This window comes from Sus scrofa, chromosome 4 (assembly GCF_054392235.1).
Source record: "Sus scrofa isolate SSC_HxYL_T2T_F1_AM1 chromosome 4, Sscrofa_HxYL_maternal_Yorkshire_Landrace_v2.0, whole genome shotgun sequence".
NCBI lineage: Eukaryota > Metazoa > Chordata > Mammalia > Artiodactyla > Suidae > Sus > Sus scrofa.
The window spans coordinates 46,146,783-46,170,687 of NC_139386.1; the positions used below are offsets into that span (position 1 = coordinate 46,146,783).

Sequence of the window (23,905 nt, forward strand, 5' to 3'; positions counted from 1 at the left end):
GTTTAAGTTAAGCAGTGGTAACCCATTTAATCCATTCTCTGACACAGTAGACAAATGTATTACCAGTGAAGATATACCGTAAATGGCCTGCATTTCATTTTTCATAAAAGTCTTGAACAGTCAGCCCTTCCTACTGAGACAGGACCTTTCATCTGGGTAAAAATATTTAGGAACTCTCAAAAGGAAAATACTAGATTTCTCAATCAGAATTCATTGCATTAGATAGAATGGACAAGATGTCAGTTTAACAGTGGCTTGAAAAATGTCAAAACTTCTGCATTTCACTCATTCTGAGCTATCACGCATACCTTTCTCACTTTATTTTTTTTTTTTACCATTTCTTATTTTCTTTCTTTTTAAAAAAATCAAATACATTATCTTTGATTATACAGTATGATTATATGGCCAAAATGCTTTTTAAGGGTCCATGCTAAGAAAAGACTTTGTACTTAAGAGACCAAAATAATGGATTGATCTTAATTTAAATTGCACAAAGCCTCATTGTATTACTACAAGGAGAAGAATATTTTAGTGCAATCTGTGAGAAAATAAGAAATACTATATACTTGCTTTTTTTTTCCTATTAAAAGAAATCTGAAAGCTTCTTCAAGGAATTTAGGAACAATTTTTCTTTCAGAAGCAAAAATACTTAGCATATGGAATTTCATCAGTTTACTCAATCACTACATTTACTGAGTTCATTTTAATTTTCAGGTCCATTTTAATTGCTAGTTTCTGGGTATTCAAAAAAAAAGATACTTTCTCCTTCCTTACAGACAACAAACAAAAATACATAGTTACTCATCCTGATAACTGCTAGCAAGGAACAAATGAAATATTCTGATAAAGACAATTTTTTTATTTTATGTATCATGTATGCATGTGTGTATTTATTTATTTTTGCTTATTAGGGCTGCACTCAAGGCATATGGAAATTCCCAGGCTAGGGGTCAAAGCGAAGCTGCCCTTACCAGTTTATGCCACTGCCACAGCAACACCAGATAAGTGCATCTGCGACCTACACCACAGCTCACAGCAACGCTGGATCCTTAACCCACTCTATGGGGCCAGGGATTAAATCTGCATCCTCATGGATACCAGTCAGGTTGAGAACCCAATGAGCCACAAGGGGAATTCCCTGCCTTGTGTTCTTTGAGTGTGTGGAATAGTGCTTTGAATTAAGAAGCACAAAGTTCACTATTTAAGATATTCTAATCATGGATGCCAGTCAGGTTTGTTACAGCTGAGCCACAATGGGACCTCCAAGACAACCTTATTTAGATAGGTGGTTTGAGAAGACCTTTCCGAGAACATGGCATTTAAGATAAGATCTAACCAAAGAAGTTATATCAAGCAGAACTTTAAAAAATTACCATTTCTGGACAGATGGTCCCAAGGGATAAAACTTTATGTGATTTCTAAATGCTCCTGAAGAGGTCAAGAGAAAATCCATTCAGATTTCTTTTTTTTGTTTGTTTTTTTTTTGTTTTTCTCTCTTTCTGGAATTTGTTATTTGGATATTGGACATCTTAGATTGATACTCCATTTTTCATGTCATATTTTGCTTTATTTTTTGGAGCTTTTTTAAACTTTATTTTCTAAAACTCTGTTAAATCGTTATTTCTGCTCTCTTACTTAAACCTCCAAAAGCATTTTCTTATTTTCCTGTGGCCCACTGTTTGTCATCCTGTTCTTGCTTCATGGATGTAATATCTTCTCTTACATCTTCGTGGGAGTAAAGGGCATTACTTTGAAGTTTCCATCTCCATGCATTGTCTGCTGAATTAGTCCCTCCCTCTTTCTTTTTCAGTTTGTTTTGGTCTCAGTCTTTCCTGTAAGAAGTTTAGTGGCACTTGAATGACTGCATATTTAAGGATGGACTATAAATAAGCTGATTATGCAATGGGAGGAGAGATCAGACCAAGCTCCATCATCACTGGAGAATTTATAGGTCTTTTCCCTTGTTTGTAATGGTTAGACTTTTCCTGCCCTTCTTTCTTGGCCACACCTATGGTATGTGTAAGTTCCCAGGCCAAGGATCGAACCCATGCCACAGCAACCTGAGCCAATGTGGTGACAATGCAGGATCCTTAATCTGCTGTGCCACAAGGGAACTCCCAGTTAGACTTCCCAGAGACAGCCTCTTGTTATCTGCTTGGAGGAAAAATGCCTGGTTGCCAACACTTGAAGTTAAGTAAGAGAAGAGTGCTGGATGTATTTTAACGTAGTATATTAACTTTTGTTTCATCCCTCAACTATGACTAATACCACCCCAAGGCTCTCCTTTACCTTTTCCGAGATCAAGAATATATTTCTTACTTGGATGCAATTGCTTAGCTGGGTAGAGAACAACAAGGGATCTGGGGATCTGGGGACCTAACTGCTTCCTATTCAGATTTCCAATAAATCACCTTGTTTTAGCCCTACCATTCCCCTCCTTTTCCAGTGACAGCTAGTGCCACAAATTCCTGAGTCTTTTTACAAATCAAGCTAATGATTTTCTCCTTTTTCTCATTGTAAGTGAAGCAGTCAAATGTTTCAGGTCTTCTGTCAACTACTGCTTGTCCATTTGCTTTTCAGTTTCTAAATTTTATTGCTATAAATTTCCCTATTTAAAAAATCTAGTTTCAGGAGTTCTTTTGTGGAGCAGTGGGTTAAGGATCTGGCATCTTCATTATAGTGGCTTAGGTCACTGCTGTTGCTTGGGTTTGAGCCCTGGCCTGGGAGCTTCCACATGCCACAGGCATGGACAAATTAAAATTTTTTTTCTTTTAAAAATCTAATTTCACTCTTTTTCATGAAGCTTCAATAGCAAGCAGAATTCCTTGTATATATTATTCTGCTGTCTTTATCCAGAAATTCCATATATACTTTAATTTTCAAAATTTCTTGTTATGTACTGTATATGAGCAGGAGAACTATGTCTAGATACTCATGTCGCAACAGAAGAAAGGGTGGGGGAGAAAACTGTAACTGCAATGTATACATCTAAGGATAACCTGACCCCCTTGCTGTACAGTGGGAAAATAAATAAATAAATAAATAAATAAATAAATAAATAAATAAAATGCCTTTTTTCTGACTTACTGACAGTGGAAATTTTAATTCTCATCTCTCTTGACCTCTTCATAGTGTTGCCCACTTCCTACCTCTTGACATACTCTATCTCCGGCTTTTGGACATTACATTTTCATGGCTTTCCCCCATCTTTCTTCCCACTTTGTCTCAGCTCATTCTCCTCTACTCACCATCAAAAACTGAAGTTCCCTAAGCTCAGTGTTGGGTCCCCTCCTCTTTTTAATTTATACTCTTTTACGATGATGTATCACTCAAGTTCTCTGCTTAAGCATTAACAATTCGCAAGTTATATATCTCGTATACACTTAGGTCTCTCAGATCTAGGTCTATGTATCTAACGGCTTATTTGACTTTCCCTAGATGTCTTGAAGATAGCCTAGATCCTGTATGTCTGAAAAGTAACTTATGATCTTACTTCCTTTTTTTAATGGCCACACCCACAGCATATGGCTCCTGGGCCAAGGATTAAATCCTAGCTGCAGCTGCGACCTACACCACAGAGGTGGCAAAGCCAGATATTTTAACCCACTGCACCAGGCCTGGGATCAAACCTGTGCCTAAGCAGCAACCCAAGACACTGCAGTCAGATTCTTAACCAATTGCACTGCAGAAGGAATTCCTAATCCTATCTCCCTAAACATGGTCCTCTGTCAGCATTCTCTGTCTATATAGTGCCAGTACCAAGATATTCAAGCTTAAAACTAGGATTCATCCTTGGCTAGCCTCCTCACTCATCTTCCTTTTTCTATCCTTCCACATTTTCCACATTAATCCCAAGCTAATTCTTGCATGTTTTTTAAAAAACACTACATGATTTTTCATATCTCTGCTTAAAATGGCTGATTTATTTGCACTTAGCATACAGGTCTAAATCTAACATTTAGATTTAGTAAATACAGGTTTACTAACACACATGATGAAAGATGCCACCACTTCCAACCACACCAGTTTTATCTGACATCATGACACTCTTGATTTTTCCGAGTTTTAGCCTTATTGGCCATCTTCCTTGAATGCCCCATGTTCCTCCTGACACAGGGCCTTTGCACACGATGTTCCTTGCATCTGGTTCTTTGCTTAGATATAACTACTTCTTTTAATTCAAATTGCTCAGGTGTTATATCCTCCAGCACGAATTAGGTGTTCTATATTGCGCTTTTCTCTGTTGTACTATATGTGAATCACTCGTTCATGCGCTTGTATCCCCACCAGAATAAGAATCATTTGGAAAGCTCTTTGTGTCTTTGTATCCTTAGCATGAAGCACAATATCTGCCATCTGGTGAATTTTTTATAATTGAATTGCAAATAAATAGGTCATTTATATCAAGAAAAATAAATTATCAGTGATAAAAACAAATCTATACTTCTAAGATACACTAGAAAATAGGTATGATTTTTAAGAAAAATATTTTTCAAAGAGATTTTATAAAAATAATCAAATTTTCTTACTTTTTTTGTTTTTCCCATTGCCTTCAGGATAGAAATATTTAAGTCTTCAAGTGCTGCTAGTACATTCTCATACTCGCCCAAGTGCTGAGAAAAATATTCTGAAATGTGAAAATATTGAAATAAATTTTTCAATGCAATAAATGTTTGTATTTAGGTAATGTTAGAATATCAACTAATGATTTACTCAATAAATAAGTAAAACAAATAGAGGAAACTGAACATTTTTCAAATAAGACTAACACTAAAGCATCAATATACTTTCAAAAAATTAAACTATATGTTATTCTTTCTTCTAGGAGGCATTTTAGAAAGGCATGCTTTGTTTAAGGTTACGAATTGAATAAAACACAAGGCACCCCCTGCGAGTAACTATTCTTGTAACAATGTAATTTTTTTTACCCAATTTGGATAGAAGAAAACACATTCTAACACATTTTTCAGTTGATTGGAATAAATGCTACATTGGATATTACAATTAAAATTACAGGCATGGAATATATGCTGATCCCAAACTAGTACTTTGAAACATAATAGAGATAAATGCAAAATATTATATTTGTACCAAAGAAACTGGACACACACAGTCTGCACAGGGATGCTACTATATAACACTCCACTTCAAATGCACAATACATAACTGTTTCTCCTAAATTCAAAGAGAAGTTCAATTTAAGTAAAATTAAAGGGCAGAAGAACTGCTCCCAATTAAAAGAGCAAAAGAAAACACTGAAATAACAATTAATTAGAGATAATCAGTCTACCAGACACTGTGTGCAAAAGTTGGCAATAAAAGTGCTAACTAAATAGGATTTCCCATTGTGGTACAGTGGGTTAAGAATCTGCAGTGGCTCAGGTCACTGCAGAGGTGTGAGTTTGATCCCCAGCCCAGCACAGATTGTTAAAGGATCTGGTATTGCTGCAGCTATGGCATAGGTCACAGCTGTGGCTTGGATTTGATACCTGGCCCAAGAAGTTCCCTGGACCATGGGTGCAGCCATAATAAAAAAAATGCTAACTGATTAAAGAAAGAGCACTGTTTAAGAGTAAACACAAATCTTTTTAACATGGACTCAAAAACATGCAGCCTGTCAAGACTGATTAAGAAGATATAGACAATTTGAACAGACTGATCACTAGAAGTAAAATAGAATCTATAAGTTAAAAAACAAAAACCAAAAAACAAAACACACCTCCTTGCAAACAAAAGCCTAGGATCTGATAGCTTCACTGGGGAATTGTACCAAACATATAAAGGAGAATTTATGCCTATCCTTCTCAAACTAGTACAAAAAATTGAAGAGGAGGGAATATTTCCAAATTCATTCTACAACATTACCATTAACCTGATACAAAAATCAGACAAAGAATTATAAACAATACCAAAAGACCAATATCTTTGATGAATATAGATGTAAAAATTATCAACAAAATATTAGCAACCCAAATCCAACAATGTGGAAAAGGATGACACACCATGATCAAGTGGGATTTATTTCAGTATCACAAGGATATTTCAACATATGCAAATCAGGAGTTCCCATCTGGCACAGTGGAAACAAATCTGATTAGGAACTATGAGGTTGCAGGTTTGAACCCTGGCCTTACTCAGTGGGTTAAGGATCTGGCATTGCCATGAGCTGTCGTGTAGGTCACAGATGCAGCTCAAAACTGACATTACTGTGGTTGTGGTGTAGGCTGGCAGCTGTAGCTCCAATTTGACCCTTAGCCAGGAACCTCCATATATGCTGTGGGTGTGGCCCTAAAAAAGCAAAAAAAAAAAAAAAAAAAACCCAAAACATGCAAATCAGTGTGATGCACCACATTAACAAAGGAAAAACATGATTATTTCAACAGACACAGAAAAAGCAAGACAAAATTCAACATCCATTCATGATAAAGACTCTCATCAAAGCAGATGGTACAGAGAGAACATATCTCAAGACAATTTAGGCCATTTATGACAAGTTCACAGCCAACATTATACTCAGTAGTGAAATATGAAAGCCTTCCCCTCAAATTCAGGAATAAGACAAGGATTCCCATTCTAAATGCTTCTATTTAACATAGTATTGTAAATTTTAGCCACCACAATCAGACAGGAAAAACAAATAAAAGGCATTCAGATTGGAAGGGAAGAGGTAAAACTGTTACTACTTGCAGATGACATGATATTCTACATAGAGAACCCCAAAGTCTTCACACCAAAACTGATAAGAACTAATAAATGAATTCATCAAGGTAGCAGGTTAAAAAATTAATATAAAGAAATCTATTGTGTTTCTATACACTAATAGTGAACTATAAGAGAGAGAAAAATTTTGAACCTATTTAAAATTCCATTAAAAGGAGTTCCCTCTGTGGCAAAGTGGGTTAAGGATCTGGTGTTGTCATAGCTGCGGAGCAGGTTGCAGCCAGGGCTTGGGTTCAATCCCTGGCCTGGGAACTTCCATATGCCACTGATGTGGCCAAAACAAATTACATTAAAAAAACCTTAAGATAAATTTAACCAAGGAGGTAAAATACCTACACTCCAAAAAAGATAAAACATTCACGAAGTAAACTGATGACAATTGAAGAAATCAAAAGGTATCCCATGCTCTTAGATGAGAAGAATTAATATTGTTAAAATGGCCATACCACCCAAAGAAATCTTCTGATTTAATGTAATGCCTACCAAAATACCCAGGTCATTTTTCACAGAACTAGAACAAATAACCTTAAAATTTATATGAAACCGTAAAAACACCCCAAATTACCAAGCAGTCATATGAAAAAGGAACAAAGCTGAAAGTATAACCCTCCAAAACTTTAGACTATACAAAAAAGCTATAGTGTTCAAAACAGTGAGGTACTGTCATAAAAACAGAAACATAGATCAATACAGAACAGAGAGCCCAGAATAATCTCATGCACCTATTGTCAATTAATCTACAACAAAGGAGGCAAGAATACAATGGAGAATAAAGTCTCTTCAACAAGTGTGCTGGGAAAACTAGGCAGCTACATGTAAAACGATGAAATTAGAACATTTACTCACACCACATAAAAAATAAACTCAAAATGGTTTAAAAGCCTAAATGTAAGGCACGAAACCATAAAACTCCTAGAAGAGAACACAGGAGAAACACACTTTGACATAAATCATGGCAGTATGCCAACTACAGCATTTGGAGTGGATAAGCAATGAGATCCTGCTGTATAGTACAGGGAATTATATCCATTCACTTGTGATGAAATGTGATGGAGGATGATGTGAGAAAAAGAATGTATATATATGCATAACTGGATCACTTTACTATACTGCAGAAATTGACACAACATTGTAAATCAACTACAATAAAAATTTTATTAAAAATATTTTCTTGGTTCAGTTTTCTAAAGTAAGAGTAATAAAAGCAAAAATAAACTAATGAGACCTAATTAAACTTGAAAGCTTTTACACAGTGAAGGAATCCATCAACAAAACAAAAAGGCAGCCTATGGAATGGGAGAAAGTATTTGCAAATGATGCAATTGACAAGGAGTTAATATCCAAAATATGTAAATAGCTCATATGACTCAGTATCAAGAAAATGAAAATCCAATAAAAAATAAGTGAAGATATGAATAAACCTTTTTTCCAAAGAAGACATAACAGATGTCTATCAGGTAAATGAAAAGATGGTCAACCTTGCTAATTATTAGAGAAATGCAAATTAAAACCACTATGAGGTTTTATATATATATATCACATCTTTTTAAGCCAATAAAAGAATAATCTTTTCCAGAATAATCTCATGCACCTATTGTCAATTAATCTATACAAAGGAGGCAAGAATACAGTTGAGGAGAAACAGTCTCTTCAGCAAGTATATACACACATACACATATACAGTGGTATAGTACTCAGCCATAAAAAAGAATGAAATACTGCCATCTGCAATAATGTGGATGGAACCAGAGAATATTATACTTAAATAAGATAGGTAAAAAAATAAAAATACTATATGATATCATTTACATATGGAATCTAAAAAATAATACAAACAAATCTATATGCAAAACAGAAACAGACTTACAGACATAGAAAACAAAGTTGTGGTTACTACCAAAGGAGAAGAGAAGTGGGAAGGGACAAAATAGTTTATGGGATTAACAGATACAAACTACTACCTATAAAATAGATTAAGCAACAACAATATACTGTATAGGAGAGGGATTTATACCCATTATCTTGTAATAACCTATCATGGAATATAATCTGCAAAAATACTGAATTGCTATGCTATATATCTTAAACTAACACAATATTATAAATCAACTATACTTCAATAAAAAACATAAATAAATACATATTTTAATTCACATATATTTGGCTTAAACAGTGAAGGTCCCTGGAAAGAATATAAGTTGTCTTTCCACCTTGAAATCAAACCTATGTATTCATGTGCTGATAGAGCACATGAGAAGACAAGGATTAGAGGTCTTAGAGGAGACACCTATCTAGCCTGCCCTCCTTCTTTCCTTCCTTTCTTTCTTCCTTCCTTCCTTCCTTTCCTTTCCTTTTTCTTTCCTTTCCTTTCTTTTCCTTTCCTTCCTTCCTTCCTTCTTTCCTTCCTTTGTTCCTCTCACCTTTCCAAGTAGTTAGGAAAAAACAATCACTCCCCAAGCAATATCACTTGGGAAATCACTCTGAGAAGAGAGAATTACAACATCAAAGCTCTGAATAGAGAGTTTAAGTTGTGAATAAGTATGAGAGTTATCTTGATGTGGTACAGTTCAGTGTTATTCAAACTGTTTTTATAAGTTACACACTGAGGGACATACGCCAGGGCAAGTAGGCTCCAATTAACTCAAAGAGAGAAGTTGGGTGAAAAAGTCAGAGACATTTAACATAGATAAAAAGAGATAATTCCATCTCTCCTTTATCATAATGTGGGTTCATTTACTCAAACCTAGACTTAATGCACATATTTAGTGCCTGTTATATATACTAGGAACTTGGAATACAAAGATGAAAAAACAGAGACAATTTTAAGGAGCATACAGTCTGGTAGGGGAAATAAATACTCCAACAAATAACTTCCCTACACATGATCACTGTTCATGACAAGGATCAATAGCATTTACAGAGCAGATACATGAGGAATAGAATGCCCAAGCATTCAATACAGAGCAAAGAATGCCCAAGCTCACCTGAGTAAATCAGAAAGAGCTTCATAGAGGAGATACCAATAAGGTCTGAATTAACAGGTATGTGAGAATCTGTTGGATAATCAGAAGAAGGGTAAACAAAGACATGGAAACATATATCTTGTTAGCAGGAATATGTGTAGTTTATCATTGCTAGGATATAAAGGATAGGATTGGGAGATATTTAAGGATAAGAGACACCAAGGAAGCAGGATGCTACAAATCATGATGAGAGAGGAAACTCAATGTGTTGGAAATTCCTTGCTATGTGCTCTAAATTTTATCCCTAAGTCTAGGTAAGTGTTTTCGACCATCTGCATTGGATACTCTAGAGAATTCCCTAGAGCTTCACGGCTCAAACTTTGTCCTATGGAGCGGCAGCATCAGCATCACCTAGGAACTTGTAGAGCGCAGTATCTCAAATCCACTTCAGATCTATTGAGTCAGAATTTGCATTTTAATAATCCCCCAGATGAGCTGTAAGTACATTTAAGTTTAAGAAACACTGCTCTGGAGTACTTATTAGAAACGAATATTATTCATAAGGTCTCATCTATTAAATCAGAAAATTTGGGGTGAGGCCCAGGTTTAAGCAATTTTTTGTAAGTTCACTAGGAGATTATTAGGCAGATTAAATGTGAAGAGTGTTATGAGCAATGGGAAGCCTTGGAACAGTTTTGAAAAGGAGAATGACATACTCAAATTTTTCTATTAAAAAGATCTGAATACACTTGGAAGGTTTGGAGAATATTGGTGATATACCTCAGGAGAGACAAGAGTAGTGTCGACTGCCAGGAGTAATTTAGTCATAGTAAAAGGACCATAGGTCATACCAAAGCTATGAGGTAGAAGTGGGAATTTCAGCAGTAAATCTGCATACCCCAAAATATAGCAAAGTCAGTGACGGCTTTGGAAATGGCTAAGCTTGGACTAAGGTATTATTCATGTTATTATGACTCATGTTCCTTAATTGAATCATGCTACCAATGTGAGCTGAGCAAATGTGTTTAGCATTACGGATAAAGAAAAGTTCAGAACAAATGTTTATTCCTTAAAACCCTTGTCCATTGTAAGTAGGATAACTTCCAGGAGAAAAGACCTATTTTTATTGAAGCCCACATGTTTTTTTGGTGAAGGTCATGTAGAGTATGTGACCACAGATTGACCTACAAAACTATACCCAGAAAATTGGAGGTGCCTCATCTCCTTTCCTGCCCTTGAAATGTATGCTTCCTCACCCTTCCCGCAGTGGGAGCCATTTTCAAGGACACATCTTCAGAGAGCAGTCTGGATAGTGTAGGTGACTGAATCCAATTAAGGACTCTATATAAACTTTTAAGATTCTTGTGGGAGGGTGCAGAGATCTACTTGTTTTGTAGCTGCCCACATCTAGCCTTATATGCAAATTTCCCTGTCTATTAAATCTGCCACTAACAATTTGGAATGCTCTGCCTCTTTCTCTGGTCTCCCTGTGCCCTCCGTGTACAAGGGCCAATTTGAAAGCCAATAGGATTCCATGGGCAAGAGCTAAATACGATTGTATAGTACATATGGAAATGTGTGAGGAAAAATTCACCTCAATAAATAAAGAATCTTCCAAAAGAGTCTGGGCATTGAGTAGAATGAAAGAATAGAGAAAGAGTTATAATTAGATGTATTTAATAAATTATCTGTCAGAAAGCAAATCATCTTCTCATGGATATTTAATGCCAACCAAAGGTTAATTTCTCCTTTCCTTACTGTATGTGATTGGAGGTGTCACATCACCAAATTACAGAGTTTTCTATTCTGCATCTCAGTCTTACAAGTTGTTGAGTTTTCAAGTCTGGCCCAGGAATTCCAGGTCAGAACAAGAGAACCTGTAGCTGCCACAAAGGCCGTACTGGGAACTAATCTCACAAAGCATTTTCATGAGTTTAGATGAGTCCCTAAATATAGGTACAAGATATGTACCTTGCTATAACTTCCCAAGTAATATACTAGATAGGAAAGAAAATAGCAGATGACAGAGAAAGAGAGAGTTTGTATATCCATGCTCCGAATAAAGGCATCAGTTGGAAACCTAAACATGAGTTATTTTGAGGGGATACATATCAGTGTCACACAAGCTATTTTGCAATTCTTTTTGGTGATTTTATAAATGTGCCAAGTACATCTGGCCATAGCTCTAACAGCATGGAATAGAGACTTTTGATTTTCTAGCACCCAGACTTGGCAGGGACAGGTTCATCAGCACTTCCCAGGCTCTGGCAATGCAAGGTCATGCTCCTCTATGTCTGACTAGGTGTGTCTGGGGCACAGCTACTTAAAGGAACTTTGTGTATGAGGCTTAAAAAATGTTTATAGGAATTTCCTTCACCTTCAGTTTTATAGATCTTATTTATAGACTTTATCTAACTTTCAAAATAACTTAATATTTTGTAGGTAAAAACTAACTAGATGAGAACTTAGACTATTGAATATATTCAACCTTGCTCATGAAGCTTTCTTATAAAAGATGCTTTCAGATCAAGCACTGTAGCTATGTGAACTTTCATTGCAATCATTCGTCACCTGTCTATAAATATCTCAAAATACTCAGCTGCCAAGTTCAAGAACTGCAAAACATTTCAGTAAAAATGAGTAAGAGCATAAAGTTATAAGCTGGGTAAGAGCAGTAAAACAATGATTTTGCTCCCAGCAGATTTTAGATCACAGCTAAAAATGGCACAAACAGAAAATCAAAGACTCAGTGTTAGAGTTCAAACACAGTTACCTAATTAAAATCAAGTTATGCATTGACTAACAGGAATAAGCTATAGCCTAAAGCTTCTACTTAGGAAAGTGAGTAATATTGACTTGCCTATACACTGCTTGTGGGCATGCACATCAGAAGAACCTGACCAAGTAATTATACTTTCGGGAGTCTATCTTACAGAAAAACTTGTACGAGAGTGCCAAGAGAATACAAACAAGCATATTTACTTCAGTACTGTTTGTTCCAGTGGAAAGCTGGAAACAACCTGAAAGCCTACTAAAAGGGACTTGGTTGAAAAAATTAAGGTAAATGAGGCATTATCAAGCTTTTAGTTTTATTTCATTTTATGCTATTTAGGGCTATACCCACAGTACATGGAAGTTCCCAGGCTAGGCATCAAATTGGAGCTACAGCTGTCAGTCTACACCACAGCCACAGCAACGCTGGATCCATGACCCACTGAGCAAGGCCAGGGATTGAACCTGCATCCTCATGGATACTGGTTGGATTCATTACCACTGCGCCACAAAGGGAACTCCACTGTGGAGTTTTTTAAATAAAATGAGGTAGAACAGTGTGCACTTGTACTGATCATACAGTATGATCTCATTGTTGGAAAAAATATACACATACATATCAAAGTCAGTATATGTATAAAACGTCTGGAAGGATATATTCCAAGCAGTTAGGAAATTAGTAGCAAGGGAAAAAAGAGGCAAGTGAGACAGACTTTGGCACTTTATCTTACACTCCTACACAATTCTATGTTGCTAAATTTTAAAAAATAAAGTTACTTTCATAATTAAAATAAGAAATATATATTTATATATACATTATTTTAATATATTTTTGAATTTTAGATTCACAATTTAGTCACTGACAAACTGAATAAAAGCAACAGAAAGTTTTAGAAGCCTGGACCTTTTAATCAGCTTCTACCAAAGAGAACATGAAATCCATTTTCCATGCCATTTGCTCCTTCCATGCACAAGGAAGAATTTATGCTGGGTGTGAGTCAACATATCTCACTTGCTAGCACTGAAAAATTTGGTTTTGCTTAGAATCTATTTTGACTCCCACCAGTGAGGAGGTCAGCTGAGACTGAGGAGGAACTTTAGAATAATGGAGGAGAAAACAGCCATTGTTTTGATGCAGTTAAAATGGCAACAATCTTCCACAAATGGTCACTGCTACAGCAAGGTCAGTGCTATGGCAACCATATGCCAGTGTCAACAAGTGTCAGGAACTAAAAATCTGGCCTAATAGATCAGACTCAAACAGAGAACTGGAGCTGACTACATGGGAAAAAACTGGGGTTAGTCACACAGAGACAGCCTAGAGGGACTAGAGTTTAGGGCAACCACATTTGAGGGCATAAGCTGAGGTAACCCAGTCAAGCTTAAAGGCGAGGCACCATTGTTTGGGGGTGCTGGAGGGAAGGGGCAGGATCCACCATACAACCTTATTCCCTGCATGCTCTAAGGCTTCAGGACACTGTCTTCTTCAGCTCTGGGAGCCATCTAGCATCAGTGACTGCCTAGCAACAAATGGGAAGCAGTCATACCCTTAGGGCCACTGAGAACTCAGAGCAGGCAGAGTTACTGTTGGGGGGAATAACACAATCTTCTTGGCTCCTGCAAGTGGCTCACACACTAGCAGTGGCCATTCAGTACCAAAAGAACTGTGAGAGGGTGTCTGGCACATGTTCCCTGAAGGTGACACAAACTGCCCGACTGGGAAAAGCACAAGCTCTGCAGCAGCTTGTGCTGGTGGTGCCCATTTGCACCAAAAGAGCTGCAAGGGGGCTGCTGGTGCATATTTCCTGCAGAGCCACAAGTTGCTCTACCAGGAAAAGCACCATTTCTGTACCTCCTGCCAGTGGTCCTGTGGGGGTCCATGCCAGTGGTGCTCCATCCATGCCAAGGCAGCTGTGGGAGGCCCACTGGCCCACATATGATCTGTGGTAGCAACAGAGAGCACTCCCGCCAGTAGCCAGGTGGGAGGAAGGACCACCAGAAGTACATGTCCTGCAGCTACAGAAAGAGCCTTTTAGCAACAGTTAGGGACCAACCCCCACCCTTGTGGCTACAGAGAGATATCCCTAGGGTGCGCATACAAGGAGAGTGACTGCAGAGTGACACCTTCCTCTACAGCTACAGAGAGCAGTCCCAAGAGCTTCCCTGGCAAAAGGAGGAACTGCAGGAGCAACTGCTGGCATTGCCAGCTACAGGAAATAGTTCTGAGAACCACGTGGTAGCAGGAGGGGTTGCAGGAGCCACTGCTGCCCCCACATAATACAAAAGCAATCCTGTGAACTGCGAATCACTGTCACCTTCCTTGAGGACTCCATCCATATCAGCCACCCAGCCCCAGGAGAGGGGCTTCTTTTTCTAAGTAGAAAAGGAAAAGTGTGTGATACTGCTGCTCCCATCACATGCTCTAAGTACACATGAACCAGTACCACCCCTGAGAACTTCAGGACTGGGCATCTGCTGCTGCATCTATATACCTGCTGTCAAGAGGACAATACACAGAAAGGTAGATATTATGAGATGACAAAGAAGTAGCTTTCAGAAACAAGAAAAAAGCACACAAAAACAGCTAAATGATGAGATAGCCACTCTACCTGAAAAAGAATTCAGTGATGATAGTAAAGGTGGTCCAATATATTGGGAAAAAAATGGAGACACAGATCAAGATGTTAAAAGAAAAGTTTAATAAAGAGCTAGAGGATTTAAAGGGCAAGCAAACCAAAATGAATAGCACAATATCTGAAATGAAAAATACACTAGAAGGAATCAAATGCAGGATAACAGAGGCAGAACGAATAGGTGAGATAGAAAACAGACTGGTGGAAATCACTGCCACATAAAAGAACCAAGAAAAAAGAATAAAAAGAACCGAAAAGAGAGTCTAAGAGACCTATTGGACAATGTTAAATATACCAACATTTGGGTTCATAGGGGTTCCAGAAGGAGAAGAGAGAGAGAGACGGGGCCAGAGAAAATATCTGAAGAGACTATAGCTGAAAATTTCCCTAATATGGGAAAGGAAACACTCAAGTACAGGAAGAACAGCATGTAGCATATAGAATAAACTCAAGAGGGAACATGCCAAGACACATTTTAATGAATTTGACCAAAATTAAAAACAAGTTGTGGAAGCATAGAGAATCCCATATAGGATAAACTCAAGGAGGAACACAGTGAAAACATACTAATCAAGCTGACAAGAATTAAATACAAAGAAAAAATTATTAAAAGCCACAAGGGAAAAGCAACAAATAACTCAAAAGGGAGCCCCCATAACGATAAAAGCTGATTTTTCAGCAGAATCTCTACAAGCCAGAAGGGAGTGGAAAGCTGTAATTGAGGTGATGAAGAGGAGGAACCTAGAACCTAGAATACTCTACACAACAATGCTTGCATTCAGATTTGATGGACAGATCAAAAGCTTTTCAGACAAGAAAATGCTAAGAGAATTCATCACCTCCAAATCAGCTCTACATCTATTACTAAAGGAATTTTTTTCTAAGCAGAAAAGGAAAAGCCAAAAATATAAACAAGAACATTACAAATGAAAAAGCTCACTGGTAAAGGCAAAGGTAATATAAAACTAGGAAATCACTCATTGACAATTATGATATAAAAACTAGCTAGCATGAGAGGAGAGACAAATGCAGAATACTGAAAATACATTTGAAATTAAGAAACCAGCAACCTTAAACAATTCTGCACTAAAGACTACAAGAAAACTGTTAGAGATCATCAACAAAATTGTTAAAGCTGCAGGATACAAAATTAATATATAGAAATTGATTGCATTTCTATATATTAACAATGTAATATCAGAAAGAGAGATTAGGGAAGCCATCCCATTTACTATCACATCAAAAAGAATAAAATACCTAAGAATAAACTTATCTAAAGAGCCAAAAGACTTGTACTCTGAAAACTGTGACATTTATTAAAGAAATTGAAGAGAACACAGATGGAAAGATGTACCATGTTCTTGGATTGGAAGAATCAATATTATCAAAATGACTATACTGCCCAAAGTAATCTACAGATTTAATGCAATCCCAATCAAGTTACCAAGGACATTCTTCACAGAACTAGAAGAAAAAAATTTTAATTTGTATTGAAACACAAAAGACTCTAGATGTCCAAAGCAATATTGAAAAGAAAAAAAACAGAACTGGAGAAATCAGGCTCCCTGACTTCAGACTATACTACAAAGCTACAGTCATCAAAAGAGTATGGTACTGAAAAAAAACAGAAATGTAGATCAATGGAACAGGATAGAAAGCCCAGAAATAAACCCAAGCGCCTATGGTCAACTAATCTATGACAAAGTAGGCAAGAACATACAGCAGAGGAAAGACAGTCTCTTCAATAACTGGTGCTGGGAAAACTGGACCACTACATGTGAAGAGAATGAAATCAGAATATTCTCTAACACTACACATAAAAATAAACTAAAAACGAGTTAAAGACCTAAATGTAAGGCCAGATACTATGAAACTCTTAGAGGAAAACATAGGCAGAACACTTCTTACATAAATCACAGCAACATCTTGTTTGTTCTACCTACTAGAATAATGACAATAAAGATATAAATAAACCAATGGGACCTAATTAAACTCAAAAGCTTTTGCACAGCAAAGGAAACCATGAAAAAATGAAAGACAGGGAGTTCCTGTTGTGGCATAACAGAAATGAAGCTGACTGGTATCCAGGAGGATGCAGGTTTGATCCCTGGCCTTTCTCAGTGTGTCAGGGATCTGGCATTTCCATGAGCTGTTGTATAGGTCACAGATGCAGCTAGGATCCCACATTGTTGTAGCTGTGGTGTAGCCCAACAGCTGTAGCTCTAATTTAACCCCTAGCCTAGGAACTTCCATATGCCATGGGTGCGACCCTAAAAAGCAAAAAAAAAAAAAAAAAAAAAAAAAAAAAAAAAAAAAATGAAAAGATAACCCAAAGAATGCGAGAAAATATTTGCAAACGATGCAACTGACAAAGGCTTAATCTTCTAAATATACAAACAACTCAGCAACAAAAAACCAAACAACCCAATGGAGAAATTGGCAGAAGACCTAAGTAGACATTTCTCCAGAGAAGACATACAGATTGGCAGCAGACACATGAAGAAATGCTCAACATCACTGATTTATTAGAGAAATGCAAATCAAAACTACAGTGAGCTATCACCTCACACCAGTCAGAATGGTCATATTTAACAAGTCAACAAATAACTAATGCTAGAGAGGACATGAAGAAAAGGGAACCCTCCTTCACTGTTGGTGGGAATGTTAATTGGTACAACCACTATGGAAAACAGTATGGCGGTTCCTCAGAAAACTAAATATAGAACTACCATATGATCCAGCAATCCCATTCATGGGCATATATCTGGATAAAACATTCATTCAAAAAGATGCATGCACCCCTAGGTTCTTTGCAGCACTATTCACAATAGCCAAAACATGGAAAAAACCTAAATATCCAATGAAAGATGAATGGATTAAGAAGATGTGGTATATATATATATATATATATATATTATATATATATATATATAATGGAATACTATTCAGCCATAAAAAAGGACAAAATAACGCCATTTGCAGCAACATGGATAGAACTAGAGATTCTCATACTAAGTTAAGTAAGTCAGAAAGAGAAAGACAAATACCATGTGATATTACTTACATGTAGAATCTAAAATATGGTGTGAGGGTGTGTTTTTATCTACAAAACAGAAACATATCATGGACATGGTGAGCATCCTTGTGTCGGCTGGGGGAGAGGGGAGGGAGAGAAGGGGATGGACAGGGATTTTGGTGTTGGTAGATGGATACTATTAACATTTAGAACAGATGGGTAATGGGATCCTACTGTACAGCACAGGGTACTGTGCACAGTCTCTTGGGTTAGAACATGATTGGAGATAGTATGAAAAAAAGAATGTGTGTATGTATATTTATAGCTTGGCTGTTTCAATGTACAGCAGAAATTGAAGGAACATTGTAAATCAACTATACTTTTTTTTAAAATTTTATTTTCCCACTGTACAGCAAGGGGATTAAGTTATCGCTGCATGTCTATATATATATTTTTCCCCACCCTTTGTTCTGTTGCAACATGAGTATCTAGACAGAGTTCTCAATGCTACTCAGCAGGATCTCCTTGTAAATCTATTCTAAGTTGTGTCTGATAAGCCCAAGTTCCTGATCCCTCCTACTCCCTCCCACTCCCATCAGGCAGCCACAAGTCTCTTCTCCAAGTCCATGTTTTCTTTTCTGAGGAGATGTTCATTTGTGCTGGATATTAGATTCCAGTTATAAGCGATATCATATGGTATTTGTCTTTGTCTTTCTGGCTCATTTCACTCAGTATGAGAGTCTCTAGTTCCATCCATGTTGCTGCAAATGGCATTATGTCATTCTTTTTTATGGCTGAGTAGTATTCCATTGTGTATATATACCACATCTTCCTCATCCAATCGTCTGTCAATGGACATTTGAGTTGTTTCCATGTCCTGACTATTGTGAATAGGGCTGCAATGAACATGCGGGTGCATGTGTCTCTTTTAAGGAGAGTTTTGTCCGGATAGATGCCCAAGAGTGGGATTGTGGGGTCATATGGAAGTTCTATGGATAGATTTCTAAGGTATCTCCAAACTCTTCTCCATAGTGGCTGTACCAGTTTACATTCCCACCAACAGTGCAGGAGGGTTCCCTTTTCTCCACAGCCCCTCCAGCACTTGTTATTTGTGGATTTATTAATGATGGCCATTCTGACTGGTGTGAGGTGGTATCCCATGGTTGTTTTGATTTGCATTTCTCTTATAATCAGCAATGTTGAGCATTTTTTCATGTGTTTCCTGGCCATCTGTATTATCTTCCTTGGAGAACAGTTTATTCAGGTCTTTTGCCCATTTTTCCATTGATTGATTGGCGTTTTTGCTGTTGGGTTGTATAAGTTGTTTATATATTCTAGAGATTAAGCCCTTGTCGGTTGCATCATTTGAAACTCTTTTCTCCGATTCCGTAAGTTGTCTTTTTGTTTTCTTTTGGGTTTCCTTTGCTGTGCAAAAGCTTTTCAGTTTCATTAGGTCCCATGGGTATATTTTTGCTCTTATTTCTATTGCCTTGGGAGAATGACCTGAGAAAATATTCATGACGTTGATGTCAGAGTGTTTCGCCTGTCTTCTTCTAGGAGTTTGATGGTGTCCTGTCTTATGTTTATGTCTTTCAGCCATTTTGAGTTTATTTTTGTGATGGTGTGAGGGTGTGTTCTAGTTTCATTGCTTTGCATGCAGCTGTCCAGGTTTCCCAGCAATGCTTGCTGAATAGACTTTCTTTTTCCCATTTTATGTGCTTGCCTCCCTTGTCAAAGATTAATTGACCATAGGTGTCAGGGTTTATTTCCGGGTTCTCTATTCTGTTCCATTGGTCTGTCTGTCTGTTTTGGTACCAATACCACACTGTTTTGATGACTATGGCTTTGTAGTATTTCTTGAAGTCTGGGAGAGTTATGCCTCCTGCTTGGTTTTTGTTTCTCAGGATTGCTTTGGCGATTCTGGGTCTTTTGTGGTTCGATATAAATTTTTGGATTGTTTGTTCTAGTTCTGTAAAATATGTCATGGGTAATTTGATAGGGATTGCATTGAATTTGTAGATTGCTTTGGGTAGCCTGGCCATATTTAGAATATTGTAAATCAACTGTACTTTAATAAAAATATTTAAAAAGAGATTGAGGAGGCAATTTATTATAGAAAGTAAAAAAGGAATCCATTTTGATTAGAAAATATTATATTCACAAAAAATAAAATTCACTCTGGAAATTAAAATGCATGTTCTTGAAGAGAAGGGGAGGATTGTAACACACAATTAGGGATACAATCACTAGGTTTAAAAATACATAGCAATTCTGCTGAATTAACCCCCACCAACTAGTTCCCTGAATAAAACTATGGGAACAAAGCAGAGTCAAACTTTAAAAAAAAATAAAATAAATACAGAGTAGGTTCTTAATCTAGTTTTATTATTATAGAAGAAAAATTCTTCATAACAAATAATAAATTTCAAAAATATTTGCATTTCATATTTATAGCCTCTGATTCTGTTTCCACCCACAAAAATGGAGAAAATAAATGAAAAGTCCGTTAAATCAGAAATTTGTGAAGACTTCTTTCCCTACTGAATCACTTGTTTTACAAGCAACATTCTAGAATGGATTTGGCAGGTATGGAACAAGTTGTTTTTAAATGTCAAGGGGTCAGGTTTGCAAAACAATTACAAAAGGCCCTGCACAATATATTTGAAGAGAATAATGAAGTTCTATTAAACACTAGTTTAAGAATATATTCAAGCTGGTGGAGAATTTGCTCTCGTGAAACTGATTGTACTAACTATAATCAATATTGTCCTCCTGTGAACACATAAGGCCCAACTCCTTCCTCAGTGAAATACATACTTCAGTAACGCATGGATAAAGGTAAATTCCTTGAGATATTTTACTTTATTCCAGACCTTCTAAACTATGACGTTTCTTTCAGGGTATATAGAAATATATGACAGTATATTTTTTATTCTAAAGCAAGTAATGAGTTTGATTGGCTTAAAAAAACTTACCACATAGTTCTTCTGTGTCAAGATTGCTGAAAAGATAAAAAAAAAGTATTATTACTTTGGTAATATTTAATTTTAAGTATTTGAATACAGTTATCCCTTAATGTATACTATCCTATTAATAGATGATATGTAGTTATAGTATTTCTCTCTCACATTCTATATTGATTGCTCATATATTAATAATGATTATCAGCTTTTATCCTTGAACAAATAATTCTTGGCATTTGGGTGTCATGAATTACTTATTCATGTCATGCTGGGGAAGGACTGCATAATTTTGAGAATGTAAGCTCTGAGCTAGTACACTTGAGTTCAAATATTAACTCCACCGCTTAACATCTACACCCTGAGTACTTTGCATCTATGTGTCTCAGTTCCTCAGGCCCAAGATGGGAGTAATAATTTCTATTTCATAGGAATGTCATAGGATTTAAAGGGGTTAATAAGTATAAAGCATTTAAAAGAGTAACTGGCACAAATTAAACACTTAATGTTAGCTGTCATATTTCTGACTTGACATAACAGCTAGAACTTCCATATCTAAATTCAAATTTTGGGCTAAGTTTGATTCTGCTCATTTCAAATTATTTGTAATATATAATGAAGAGTTACATTGTTTAATATTTATATATAAACAATCAAAATTTGTTATCATTATGAATATAACTGCAAAAGAGCCAGATGAACTGTTAGGTGATCTGATACATTACTACCAGAAGAATAATGGTACCAAAAAGATACGGTACAGAAATTCCACAATGGTCCAATATCAGGTACTAAATAAATATCACATATTTACATCATAATTCAAAGGAGAAAAACCTTCATGTTAACAAATACTAAATGGGAATTTAATAAAATTCATCTTTCATTCCTATTTTTTAAAGTTTAAATAAGAATACAAGTAAATCCCGCTTGGGTTATGGGATGGAAATCCTGTGAAATTGGATTGTCATGATCATTATACAACTACAGGTGTGATAAATTCATTTGAGTAATAAAAAAATCAGAAAAAAAAGAATACAAGTAAACCTCTTAAAGATGAAGACTGCCAAAAATCAACTGCAAACATCAGTTAACTGAAAATCTTTGACTACATACATATCAAAACTCAATGTAAATAAACTTTATAATTCAGTCCTCCTTTAAGTAGCCGTCAGGGTTGACAGAAGGGACACTGTTGTAAGCATTTCAAACAACCAGTTATTTTGCCAGTTACATCCACAAATTTGTCATGTAATTTTAAACTCAGGATTTTATCCTAACATGCTAAATATTTGATCTTAGGTAAATGATATCTCCATATTATAGGAAATATTTTTGTAAAGTAGTATTTGCCTTCAGATAGAATATGTAAAGTCTTCTGCAATAGTTTTGGTGTGGGCTCCTGTTCATTCATCTATTTATCCCATAAACATACACTTTATGTGTCAGGCATTGTTTTGGCTGCCATGGCTAATTAGGCTGCATTAGATAATGAGCTGAATATAGCATATCACTAGTCTCTAGTAGCTCAATTTAGAGGTAGGCTCACGCAAAAAACAATTAAAATGTAATAAAATAGTTGGTAAGAGCGGAAATTGGCTAACTTGCAAAAGTTACCAGGGATTACATAAAAGAGGATATACTTGTGGACTAACTCTCAAAGGTTAAATAAAAGTGAAAAAGGCAGACAAGGGAAGAAAATTCCAATTAGAGAAATGCTATTTGCAACAAAAATTAGAAGTGTGAAGAGTATTTTACTAAATTTCTAAATGACTGAGTAGTTTATAGCTGAAACATAAGGTCAGACTGAAATCAGAATGAAAAATGAAAAGCCTCATTCTAAGAAATTTCTACTCTATCTTTGCTAACTTGGATCAAAGAAGAATTTAAAAGTGAGTGATATGATTATATTTACACTTTCCAAAGGTTCTGACAGATGGATTAAGATGGACCAGAAAGAGAGTTTAAACAAGGACCTACTGTGTAGTGTAGGGAAGTTTACTTGATATTCTGTAATAACCTATAGGGTGGAAAATGGATATATGTATCAGTATAATGGATCCACTTTGCAATAAACATGACATTAATACAACATTGTAAATCCACTATACCCTAATAAATTTTTTTTTAAAAAAAAGAGATTTTTTTTTTAAAAAAATGGACTAGACCAGTTTAGAAGTTATTATTATGGTGTGGGAAAGAATGGGACAAACAGTATGCAGTACTATCCACAGGAGTGGCAATAGGAAATACATTTTTATTTTCTGGAAAAATGTATTTCATTTATTTTCACTCAGTTTTACTGAGATATAACTGACATACAGCACTGTATAAGGTGTACAGCATAATAATTTCACTTAAATGCATCAAGACATGATTATCATAATACATTTAGTGAACATCCATTATCTCATGGATACAAATTTTAAAATTAAACAAAATTTCTGTGTGATAAAAATTCTTAGAATTTAATCTTTTTTTCCCTTTTCCAAATATATATATATATTTTTTATATATTTTTTATTTTCCCACTGTACAGCGAGGGGGTCAGGTTATCCTTACATGTATACATTACAATTACATTTTTTCCCCCACCCTTTCTTCTGTTGCAACATGAGTATCTAGACAGAGTTCTCAATGCTACTCAGCAGGATCTCCTTGTAAATCTATTCTAAGTTGTGTCTGATAAGCCCAACTCCCGATCCCTCCCATTCCCTCCCCCTCCCATCAGGCAGCCACAAGTCTCTTCTCCAAGTCCATGATTTTCTTTTCTGAGGAGATGATCATTTGTGCTGGATATTAGATTCCAGTTATAAGTGATATCATATGGTATTTGTCTTT

The 23,905-nt window shown here is 36.1% G+C and overlaps 1 protein-coding gene across 1 annotated transcript in view; it reads right to left on the minus strand.

The window, feature by feature from the left end:
• NECAB1 (N-terminal EF-hand calcium binding protein 1) overlaps positions 1 to 23,905 on the minus strand; it is a 258,235-nt gene that overhangs the window by 131,601 nt on the left and 102,729 nt on the right. Inside the window, exons 4-5 of the mRNA XM_021089131.2 lie at positions 21,080 to 21,105; positions 4,530 to 4,627 (exon numbers count right to left, since the gene is read on the minus strand). Of these exons, the coding sequence (XP_020944790.1) occupies positions 4,530 to 4,627; positions 21,080 to 21,105 (124 nt within the window). The remainder of the gene's footprint in view (positions 1 to 4,529; positions 4,628 to 21,079; positions 21,106 to 23,905) is intronic.